The 12,064-nt window shown below is 48.7% G+C and overlaps 1 protein-coding gene across 4 annotated transcripts in view; it reads left to right on the forward strand.

Annotated features, from left to right (window-relative positions):
- Positions 1–12,064, forward strand: part of CCNT2 (cyclin T2) — a 701,155-nt gene that overhangs the window by 287,755 nt on the left and 401,336 nt on the right. For 2 of the 4 annotated variants that reach the window (XM_044074938.1, XM_044074936.1), the window contains exon 6: positions 952–1,077. The exons of the other annotated variants lie outside the window; for them this stretch is intronic. In XM_044074938.1, the coding sequence (XP_043930873.1) occupies positions 952–1,077 (126 nt within the window). The remainder of the gene's footprint in view (positions 1–951; positions 1,078–12,064) is intronic. 4 annotated transcript variants of the gene reach the window in all.

Below are 12,064 nucleotides of genomic sequence, written 5' to 3' on the forward strand. Positions count from 1 at the left end.
GATTAAGCGGTCTGCCATCTCTGCTTGTCTGCCTTTAGAATCCCCCTTTCTACTTAATCTTGATCAAAACAGTTTTTGAAAGGGGTTTTTCATAATCCTTCCACCTAGAAGATTGGTGACTTCTGTTTGGAATCTATTTCTTTCTAGTGAAAGTTGCACTGTTTTATATTTGAACAAGCACATTAGACTGAATTGAAGTTCTTAATTTGAAAGAACAGTGCTAGTCATTGCTCTGATCTCTGCAAGAAGAGCATCAGCGTTGAAAGCTACAAGGCCATGTCAAACCCAAAGCTGTTGGATATGCTCCACTTAAAGAAATCCCAATCCCTCAGAGCCACACGCTCCCGGGATCTAAACCTTGTCATCACAGTGAACAAAACGTGCTGGAGGGATAGGTTCCTGACCCAGGGACTCCGCATACATGTCAAGCAGAGCGCCTCCTTGGCCCTCTTCAAAAGGAACCTTGATGATTGGATGGGAGATGGGAAATTCACCCCGGGGATCATGTCAGTCGCCCTGCTAGACGGGGGTCCAGAGAAGTAAATATTGTGGGAAGAAATATCCAGGAAATTGTTATGGTTAGGCTTGTATAGGCCCTAGGGCCGATAGCCTAGTACCACCCTATGAACCTATGGTGAGATAACCTTCTCATTTTTAAGGAGAGTACATCATTGAGAATAAATCATTAATGCCTAAAATTGTTTAAAAGCTTGAGTTAAGCTAATCGTCTTCCTGTCTTTTCCAGAGGATTTTGTGTACTCTGCCCATAGACAACTTGGATATATTGACAGCACTAAAATCTTCAGTTCAGGTCAACTGTGTGTCCCTTTTTCTTTCATAGGCAATCAGTGTCAAAAGTTTCCAGTTGTTTTTATGCATGATGTGAATGTATATACTGTATGGAGTTTACGTTGTCAGATGTTAACACTAGATCTGATGCTGTCTTTTCAGTCTGGATTCAACCTGTGGATTATCAGACTTCAGCCTGTCGAGCTCTGCCTTTTCTACCCACAATCCCCCTATCCTCAGGACTACCTCAAGATCTGGATAGCAATGTGGTTGTTGGCTCCTACCAAGGTGTGCCCTTTGCATTTAGCTTAGTTGTTTCCTAAGTCCTCTAACCTGTTTTTATGCATTGTGTTAGGTTGGTGTAGTGTTGTAGTGTAGTAGCACTTTGTAGTTTAGGTAGATTAGTTTAGGTTTTTAGGTTAGGGTTCTGTTAAGTGGGCTTTTCCCACCTTGTGCATATCTGTAGAGTTAGTAGTTTAGGATTTTGTTGTGGGTTTGTTTAGTAATATAGCCCTGCTTTCCTTGTGTGTTGCCTTTTTTGTTCACTTAGAATGGATAAGGATTTCAAGAAATGTATAGTGCTTTGGCACAAACTCCCTTCCCCCAGGATGCACACAACTGATGTGCGTATTGTTTAGAGGCTGCCCATTTGGATTCCTTTTGCTCCGTCTGTAGTAGTTTCGGCACCTATGCTGTTAATGAGAGGAAGGCAAAGCTGGTTTTGAAAGGGTTCCTTCCAGCTCTCAATTCCTCTTTGATCTCCACCAGCAAAGGGGAAGAAGTGTTATCAGGGTCACAAGCTGCAAGGGTCCAAAGCTGTTAAGGGGGTCCAAAAGCATTTGTCTCTCTCTACTGCTATATCGATTCCAAAGGTCCCAAGACCTTCAGCCCTTTAGCAGTTGCTGGGTTTAGTATGTCCTTAGGATCTTCGGATCCCAAGTTTGCCAGCTGTAGGAAGCCTTCAGCTTCTGCTTTTGACATTGTGGAAAGGATGGCTATGTTTCACTGTTGCAGTCATAACTGATGGGATTTCCTGCCATGGAAGCCCTTGGCTGGCCAGATTACCAGAGGATTTTCTTCTCTTGATGTCAGTCATGGCATCCTCCAGCTTCAGGACATCTGGGTATAAAGGAAGTCTGACAGTGCGATAACCTCAGCACTTTCTTGCTGTCAGAGCCAGAAGTAGAGTTCTAGTCAGTGCCTGTCAGACCGCACCAGAGAAGACATGCAAAGCTGAGTACCCTATTGAAGAGCTTCTTGTGCGTTTTTTGACCGATGTCAGAGAAAGTTAACCATATATACTGTGGCAAGCAGCTACCCCACTGGAACTTTCACTCCTTTTGTGTAACTTGTTTGAACCCAGAACACAATGAAATCCTTCTATTCTCATGTTGCAGTATTCTCACTGTGGGATCCTCTGCCTCAGGCGTCCCGAACATCTGGCTCCTATGCAAAAGCTTAAGCCTGGTTGCTGTCAGGTGCATGGGACGTCACATGCAAGGCCATAATCCATGGGCTTTAAATGTGACGTCTGCGCACACAGACCTCAGAACTTCTCTGCTGCAGTTGAACGTCAGCTTGCTTGCTTCGCTCAGCGCTTCAGAAAATGTTTAAAGGTAAGTACCCCCTTGGGGAAAATTTTCATTTTCTTCCTTAGGCTTAGGTTGCTTTTGCTCAGTTTTAATTAGCCGATGTCAGCTAGAAAGGGGAAATGTAAGTGTGGCAGTCAGATTCCGCACAAGGATTCGCATGAGCTTTTCTTGTTTTTCTTGGGCAAATCCCACGACCATACGACCTGTACCATTTGTCAGTCGTTCATTCCCAAAGCCCTTCAGTCATCTGGCAGTCCTCAAACTTTTCATGGAAAACCCAGCGACTTAAGCGATTAGCATTAGGCATGAAACCAGATTCTGCTTTCGAGATGGAGCCACCTAAAAAGGCGGCCAAGGTGGCAAGGCCTACTGTATCTGCCCCTCCGTCAGATGTCAGGCCAGCTACTGCTTTATGGGCTGAGGGACATCCGGAAGAACTGGCGACTTCAGCTTGTACCTTTGTGGAAGCAGCCCGGAAATCTCCAGTTGGCATGTCCATGGAGCTTACTCAGATGTTGGGTTTGGCTGATATTGTGGAACCAGCTTCACTGGACAGCCGCTCACACAACCAGAACAAGACTCATCTGAAGTAGTTAACTTCATTTGTCAGCACCTTTGGGAATCGGATCCGACCTCGGATCTAAGCTGGCAATCTTTCATAGTTTAGATCCGAGCTTCTAGCTCCTCCCCTTCCCCCATAATCCCCTGCCATCCCTGACTGACCTCAGATCTAGTTGGCCGCGCTTCTTGTCAGCAGCTAGGTTCTTGAGCTCCTGGTATTGCAGGGTTTCTGTAAGAGAAATTTCTCATTTTTCTTATCCCCCTTAAGTGTGTGTGTGAGCATTGAGTGTTCAGGTTCCTTTTTTGGTGTAAAACTTCCTAGTTTAAACTCTTTAGTTAAACTTAGTTTTTGTGTGTTGTGTGTTTGGGGCCTAACGAGTGACTTTTCTTTAGGATGTCTGAGGCCCCAAACCCCATCTTTTCTAAGTGCACCAAGTGTGGCCATAAGCTCTCCCCAGCAGATGGCCACAATCTGTGTGTACGGTGCCTTGGGGTTGAACACCTTTCCTCTGGGTGTTCTATCTGCACGGCGTTCAACCCCAGGGCACTGAAGGACCGGAGGTCGAAGTTGATCCTAGCGGGACTTTTGCCCCTAGATTTGGCTTCGGCCTCCAGTGCTTCTGTGGCCTCCTCTCCGGCTTTGGCGGCGGCCACTCCTGCCTCTCTCCCTCCGGTCGGGACTCAAACTCCCATTGCAGCGCCGGAGGAGAGGGAGGCCAGGAAAGAAAAAAGGGAGAAGCACCACAAGCTGCGGGCCAAGGCCTCCGCTTCGCCGCCCCCCCCCCGGCTAAGCGGTCTTCTCCCTCCAGGGCTTCTAGGTCTCCTCGGCTCCAGTCTCCATGCTTCTCACCGGGCCCCGAGGAGGAGGAGACCCGATCTCCGTCGAGGTCATCGAGGCAGCACTCCTGGCCAGCCTCGGTGGCCTCTTCGAGATCAACTCGCAGTCTTTACGACGCAGATTTGGACTGGATGATGCAAAGGTTTCTCCAGGCCCATCTGCAGATAGGAGTGCTCCTGCCTCCCCCCCCCCCTCCGGGTTCGGAGCCGAGCACCCTTGGAGCCGGGGGTGGGTCGGCGCTGACTGTATCTGGTACTTCGGAGCCGTGGGCTGAGCGGATCCTAGGGAATCAGTGCGTCTTCGGCACCATCTAGGTCTGAGCACCCTGGCCCGTCGGATCTGATGGCTTTGGCGCCGACCCAGATCCGTCCATCGGATCCGAGCGAGGGTTTGCTCTTGGATCCCAGAGAAGAGCGGCTCTCCCTCTGCTTTCGATGTGGAGAGGACACTGTCGAGTGCTTCCAGGCCCCCGGTCCTTGCTTCGGCTCCGCCCTGCACTCCCTCCCTGTTGGGTCCGGCTTCCATCACCCGGCCCCAGGGACAGCCTGCTTCGATGTCCCAGGTCATCCCCCCCCCCCCCCCCGAGGACGTCCCTCACAAGCGAAAGTGCAAGAGGAGGCACGTGGACCCCCCCCCAGGTCACCCCCCGAGGATGTCTCCTTTGTAGACATCATGGAAATGCTCAGGATAAAAGGGGGGTGGTCTGCCCCCAAGGCTTCCTCGGATGAATCTGTGTTCCTGGAGGCATTCGAAGCAGGCACATCTACCTCTTGGGTGTCCCCTCTGCCCAACCCCTTTGTGGACCTTATTACCACTAGGGTGTGGAAGGAGTCGGACACTGGAGCCAGTCCCCAAACAAGATACTTAGTCCCCCCTCCGAGAGGTCCCATTGGAGCAAGGGTCCCCCCGTAGATGCCATGTTGGTGGCAGTGGCCACCAAGAGGGAATTGGAATTAGCTCAGGAGAGCCCCTCGGTCCATCCACCGAGCATGGAGTCCCGTTTGATGGACCGTTTAGGGAAGCGGGCTTTTAGTTCAGCGACCTTTTCGGTGAGGTCTCTGAACTGCATGGCACATGTTGTTCGACTGCAGCGGGACCTTATCAAAGAGTATGCTGCGTCGCCCCCGAAGTCCATGTCAGTGGAGGACAAACGGTTGTACTCCACTCGAATGGCCACTCTCAGGTCCATATCTAACACCTCTATGCGGCTGTTGTCCCACGCCACAGAGGGAGCCGCTAGAGCCAGCGGAACAGGCCTCGTCATGCGGCGTCAGGCCTGGCTCCGGCATTGCGATTTTGCGGAACCCTTCAAGGCGTCATTTGCTAATGCCTTTTCGATGGTTCTGCCCTGTTTGGCAAGACTGTTCGTGAGACTTTGGTCCAGAGCGAAAAGGACGGGAAGACGTCTGCTGTCTGAGTCCGCTTCTCTGCTCCCCAGAGGTCCTTCTCCAAGAACCAAAAGGGACAGAAGAAGATGTGGTTCCGGAAGTCGCAACAATCCCAGTCTGCTCTGGACCCCCAGTCCTTCTGTGGCAGAGGAGGACAGTGTGGACGCCGCCCTAGAGGCAGAGGGGGCCCGAGGAATGGTGGGTCCAGAGAAGCTTTCTCTGACCGGCCCACCCAGCGACCCTGAGGGGTTGCCCGACAGCTCCTTTCTGGAGGCAGTCGGGACGTTTTTCGAAGCACCTGGCAGCTTGGGAGTCCATCACAACAGACCGCTGAGTGCTTCGCATCGTATCCAGAGGATACCAAATTCCCTTTTCTAACATCCCTCACCAACCCAAATGCCTCCCCGACGTCCCACCCAATCAGAGGGAGGCTGCAGCTGCGGAAATTCAGCAGCTCTTAGGAAAAAGAGCCATCCAACACGTCCCCCCAGACCAGTTCGGATCGGGTTACTACTCCAGGTTCTTTTTGGTGCCAAAAAGACGGGGGGGACCTAAGGACAATCCTCGATCTCTCCCTCCTGAACCTGTCAGTAACCAAAGAAAAGTTCTGGATGGTCACCCTTCAATCCATTCTCCCCCTGTTGCAGGAGAGTGACTGGATGTGCTTGATAGACCTCAAGGATGCGTATTACCACATATTGATGGACAAACTATCCAGGAGGTTTCTCCGCTTCTGGCTAGGAGCCAGTCATTATCAGTTCAGGGTCCTTCCCTTCGGTCTCTCCTCAGCCCCCAGGGTGTTCACCAAGGTATTAGCAGTGATAGCGGCCCACTTGAGGCTTCAGGGAATTCAGGTGTTCCCATACCTAGACGACTGGCTCCTGACAGCCCCAACAAGGCATCTACTCTGCTCAGCCAGGAATTACTTTCTCCACCTTGCTCCCCGGCTGGGGATCACCGCCAACATGGACAAGTCCTTTCTAAGCCAGACTCAGGTGATGGACTTTATTGGGGCCAGATTAGACACCAACAACTTACTAGCATTCTTAACCACCGAACGACTTCACACCATGAGACTACATGTGCGGGCCATTTTACTATCGTCTGCTCCCCCGGCGGAATTGGTCCTGAGGGCGCTGGGCTCCATGGTGGCCGCAGTTACCCTGCTCCCCACGGCCCGCCTGAAATATGAGGGTTTTACAGTGGACTCTCCAAGTCCAATGGTCCTTCCGTCGATACCCTCTGTCACCCCATTCCCCTCTGCAAGGCTTGCAAAAGGGCTCTCACATGGTGGTTGCAATCACCGGACCTGCAAGCGGGACACCCTTTCTCCATGGCCCCTCCTCTCACCACAGTGACCACGGACGCTTCTCGCCTCGGGTGGGGGGGTGGGGCATTATGCGGGCAGGACGATCCAAGGCATGTGGAACGATAGAGACCTCATTGCATATAAATGTCCTAGAGATGAGGGCAGTACTGTTGTCGTTGCAAGCACTTCAGAGCCTCCTTCCTACAGGAACAGTTGCAATTCAGTCAGACAACATGTCGGTGGTCTGGTACATCAACAAGCAGGTGGGAACCAGGTCCTACCCACTCTGTCGAAGCTATGAGAGTGTGGGAATGGGCGATCTCCACCAACCGCTTTCTTACTGCAACGCACATTCCGGGACCGTCCAACATCCTGGCTGACAAATTCAGTCGCACCATTCTGTCTCCTTATGAGTGGTCTCTCAATCCCCAGGTAGCGGAGTGGATATTTGCCGTATGGGGACAACCCTGTTGCGATCTCTTCGCCTCTCCTTCAAACACGAAATGTACCAGCTACTTCGCTGTAATTCCCCCCGCCGGGGAATTCCCGAGAGACGCTCTGGTGCATGCTTGGCCTCCCGGTCTACTCTATGCTTTCCCTCGTCTACCTCTGCTGAAGTTTCTACAGAAAGCCAGTCAGTTGGGGAGCAAAATGATCCTCATTGCCCCATTCTGGCCTCGTCAAGCTTGGTTCCCTTACCTCTGGTCTCATCTGGTGAATCCACCTTGGATTCTAGATCCCCTCCCGGATCTGATTTCCCACCCTCTAGGCCTCCCAGTCCCGAACCTGGACAATCTCAAGCTTACGGCTTGGTTGCTCCAGTTCCACTCATAGCTAGGACTCCCGGTATCTCCTCCCCAGTTAAAGCTATCCTAGTAGCAGCACACAAGCCCTCTACTAGGAAAGTCTATAGGAGTAAATGGAAACGTTTCGCAATTTGGGCGGAGCGTCAGAACCTAGACCCTTTCATAGCTCCGTTGCCCGCCGTCTTGGATTTCCTTTAAGGGCTTTTTCATCAGGGGGCTAGCTGTTCCAGAGTCAAAGTTCAACTAGCAGCTATCTCTCATTACCACGTGAGACATGAATTGGGTCCATTGATCACCATGAAGTTATGCAAGACCTTTCTGAAGGGCACCTTCCTACTCGGACCGCCAATAAAGGAAGTAGTGCCTCCCTGGGATTTGACTTTAGTACTTCAGGCCTTGACAGCTCCCCCCTTTGAACCTGCAGCTTCAGCTGATCTCAAACATTTGTAATGGAAAACAGCCTTTCTTGTCGCTATTACTTCAGCTAGGAGGGTTTCTGAACTTCAAGCCCTATGTGTAAAACCTCCTTACTTGACCTTCCACAAGGATAGGGTTCATCTCAGGACCAATCCCTCGTTCCTTCCGAAGATCACCTCCGAGGCAAATATTAACCAATCCATTAATCTGCCAGTTTTCTTTCCTGAATACCAGAACAAAGGAGAATACAAACTACATTCTCTAGATGTGCATAGACAGCTGCGTTTTTACATTCATAGAACGGCTGGTCAGACAATCCGACCAGTTCGTCTCCTTTGCAAAATTTAATTTTGGCAAATCTGTGTCGAAGGTCACCTTGTCGAGGTGGATTTCACAATGCATCCTTTTGGCGTATGAAATTTCTGGCAGGCCCGCACCTCAGGGAGTCCGTGCCCACTCTACTCTGTCCGTGTCTACTTCTGCTGCCTTTCGGTCTAGAGTACCCCTGGATGATATTTGCTCAGCAGCCACTTGGGCTTCACCTCATACCTTCATCAACCATTATAAATTGGATATTATCTCTCGAGGGAGAGCATCCTTTGGCTCTGCAGTGCTCTGGAACATCCTTCCATGAAGGCCGCCCAAGGTACAGGTAGCTGGGGACTCTGTCCCAAAGGTGCTGAGAAATGAAGTTAACTACTTCAGATTAAGAAGTTATGTACTCACCATAATGTTCCATCTGAGTAGGTAGACTTTATTTGTCTGCAACCGTCCCACCCTCCTTCCCCCTGACCTTCGGATGTTATTTGGCCAGAAGTTTTCACTCTGTCCTTTAAGGAAGGTAGTTTCCTTTTTCAGCCTTATTGGTTATGGGCAAACTTGATCTGAGGTCAGTCAGGGATGGCAGGGCATTATGGCTGAAGGGGAGGAGCTCGGATCTAAGCTATGAAAGATTGCCGGCTCGGATCCAAAGTCAGATCCGATTCCCAAAGGTGCAGACAAATGAAGTCTACCTACACAGATGGAACGTTATGGTGAGTACATAACTTCTTATTCTACCACAGGACAGACGGGACCAGTCCTTGGCCTGCTACTTTCCTAGCTACCACTAAGACTACTCAAGAGGAAACAAAAAAACTAAGCACCTAACTACTCCAGCTGAAGTACAACTAGACTGGCAAGCTTTTTCCCAGTCTTTGGTACAGACTTTTGTAGCCCTTGGGCCTACAGCTTCACTTGCTCTTACTTTGCCTGCTCTCAGCCCCAGGCCTTCTTCAGCTTCTTCCAATCCCCCTATTCTTATTCAGGAGGAAGATTCCTCTTCCTCCTCTTCAGATCAATCTTTGATATGTACATCCTAACTAGCTTCCCCCTGGATTACTACTCCCTAGATGAGGGCGCCCTGTAAGATGACTTCCCCACCTGAGGATGTTTTTTTTGGGGAGACAGAGTATTTCAAATTAGATGCCACGCAGATAACGGAGGTACAAAAGAGATACTTTGAGTTGCTTTAGGTGGAGTCAGCCTCTCCCTCTGCTATACCCCGTTTCCAGCTTACCTAGTTGAATTTGCCTCGGCCTGTAAGATCCCTGAATCTCAGTCCCCTGGCACCCAAGAGACCTGCCAGGTTTTATAAAGTACCTGATGACCACAAGTACTTCATCAAGCCACCTATGGCAGACCCTGCTGTTATTGCAGTGGCCCCAGATAATCTAGACAGGTTCCCTCGTCATCTCTTCTGCTATCTGACAAGAGCAGTAAAGTCATGGACAGGCTGGGAAAAAAGGTTTACACATCTTCCACTCTAGCCTTCAGGGCAGTCAGTTATCAAACCCACATGGTCAAATACGCCCAGACTTGGGTTTCCCAGGCAACTTCATTACTTTCTTCCCTGCCTTGATTCACCAAATAAAACACAGGTTGCATCTAAGCTCTCATTAGCAGTACGGTTTGCCAGATGCTCATAAAAATGCAGCTATGATGTTGCTGAGGCTTCAGCCAGATCTGCTGCTTCAGCCTCTGTACTACACAGACATTTCTGGCTCAGACTACAGCCACTTCCTGATGACTTTAAAAACTAAATCTGATATGCACCCCTAGATAATAAATTCCTGTTTGAAAGTCTCCTGAACTTTTCAAAAGCTTAGAGGCAGCCACATGGTCCTCTGTGCACACTTTTACCAAACATTACAAATTGAACAATATATCCAGAGCCAGCACAGGATTTGCAAGAGCCATCCTCCATGGTTTCCTGGAGACTGTTGCTTCCTCCATCCTTTCCTCCTCTTGACCTGTGGTAGTCAACCACAGTGAGAATACTGCAACATGAAATAGATAAATTAGTTGTGTAAAATCTTATCATAACCATAGATGTCCTTTTTCATGTTGCAGTATTGCTGCCCTCTCTTCTCCTACCCCCTTTATCACATTTACCCTTTCTGGATGGTATCGTTCTTGATGTCCTCCTATTCCCATGTTGCGGTATTCTTACTGTGGGACTCTCCAACTCGGGCTAGCCGAACTTTGGCTTCTTTACAGAAGCTTAAGCCTGGTTGCTGTTGGTGCGTGGGACATCACATACAGGGCCGTAAGCCATGGGCCTTAAATGTGTCTGCATGCACTGACCTCTGACCTTTTCTGCTACATTCAAACGTCTGATTGCTCTACTATCAAGACATATAAAGCGAAGTACCCCATTGGGAAATTAAAATGCATTATTGATAGAGCTTGGTTAGCTGTTTTAGTTCTTAGCCGATGTCCACTAAGAAGGGTAAATGCTAATGTGGATGTCAAATTCCGTATAAGGAAGCCCATGACCATTGTGTATTCTGTTTAGGCTGGAAACACGACCATACATCCTTCACCATTTGCTGATCCTTTGTCCCAAAAATGCGAAACCGTCTGGCTGCTTAATCTATACCTGGAAAACCAGAGACTTAAAAAGTTAGCACTTAGGTTGGAACTCAAGTCAGCCACCCAGGTGGGCAACCACGGAAAAAGGCCAAACTTTCATGGCCTACTACTGCTGCCCCTCAGTTAGATGCGCCGCCAGTTGCCGATTTTAGGGGATGAGGGACACACACTAGAGCCTTCTACTTTGGCTCCCATTGAGGAACCCGCTTCTGAAGTACTGGCCACCACGTCCACGGAGGTTACACAGATATCTGTTTTTACTGAAGTCTGCTGGGAACCAGGCTCCACCGGATGCCTGTCTGTGATGCAGGGATCAGAATCCTCTCCATTAGCTCAGGCCCCTGTAACTAGGCCTTTTCCCAAAGCTACTGCTTTGAAAAGAAAGCAGAAAACCAAATGTCTTTCTTCCTCTTCAGAAGGAATACCTGACTGCAAATCATTTACTCAGTCCTTGATGTGGGCCTTCATGGCCCTTGGGCCCTCAACCTCCTCATCCTCTACTATCCCAGTGCTTAGCCCTAGGCCTGCTTCAGCTACTTCTGTTCTCCCTCCCACTCATCAGAATGAAGAGGAAATGTTTTCATCATCGGATGAGTCTAAGAACTAATCTGAAATACTACTCAGATGAAGAGTCCGTAGAAGGGGACTGTCCTCCAGAAATCACTTTTGGGAGAGATCATTACTAAAATGGACCATTTCAAATGGGTGATAAAAGATGCAGTATTCAACAGGAAGCACAAAACAGCCAACGATGCTCCTGAGTAACCAAGTCGTGTATACAAAACAAGTCCAACATTCCAAATAAAACAGGACTCTGAGTTGACTTCAGGTTCCAGTATCAAAACGTTTAATAAAACACCAGCACTTTTGTAGGTAAACCCCACTTTTTCAGATGTTTTTACAAATCAAAATCATTCCCCCTTTTTATACATAATCTCATGTCATATGAAACACCAATGTGAATGTTAATGACAACTGTAGTAATAGTAAGCTGGGTACCTTTTTATTCTAGCAATGTACATACTTGTATGAATATTGTTAGGAAGCATTTTGACATCTTGAAAACAAAGATATCAGGGATCTGATAGACACAGAACCCAAGTTTTTATTAAAAAAAAATAGTAAATCATTGAAAAGACAGTTATGCTACCCAACAATGAAGAATAGGGTCAGTGATGTTGAAGGGGAATATTCCATGTGGCAAGTGCTCTTTCTGTAAGTGTATAGAAGTTAGCTCAGTCTGAACATCCGGATCAGAAGAGAACTTATTTTAAGGTCGCTGCTACATGTGAGACTCTGCATTTGTTTATTTGGTACATTGTGTGGAATGCCGAAAATTCTATGTAGGAATGACCAATAGGTCTCCGAGAGAATATGTGAGCATATCTATTCTATTAGTAAAAAGAATAAGGTGAATGCATTGGCTTAAACATACGAGTAGTGATGAGAAA

This window comes from Protopterus annectens, chromosome 6.part0 (genome assembly GCF_019279795.1).
Source record: "Protopterus annectens isolate FY-2018-M chromosome 6.part0, PAN1.0, whole genome shotgun sequence".
In the NCBI taxonomy this organism is placed as follows: Eukaryota; Metazoa; Chordata; order Ceratodontiformes; family Protopteridae; genus Protopterus; species Protopterus annectens.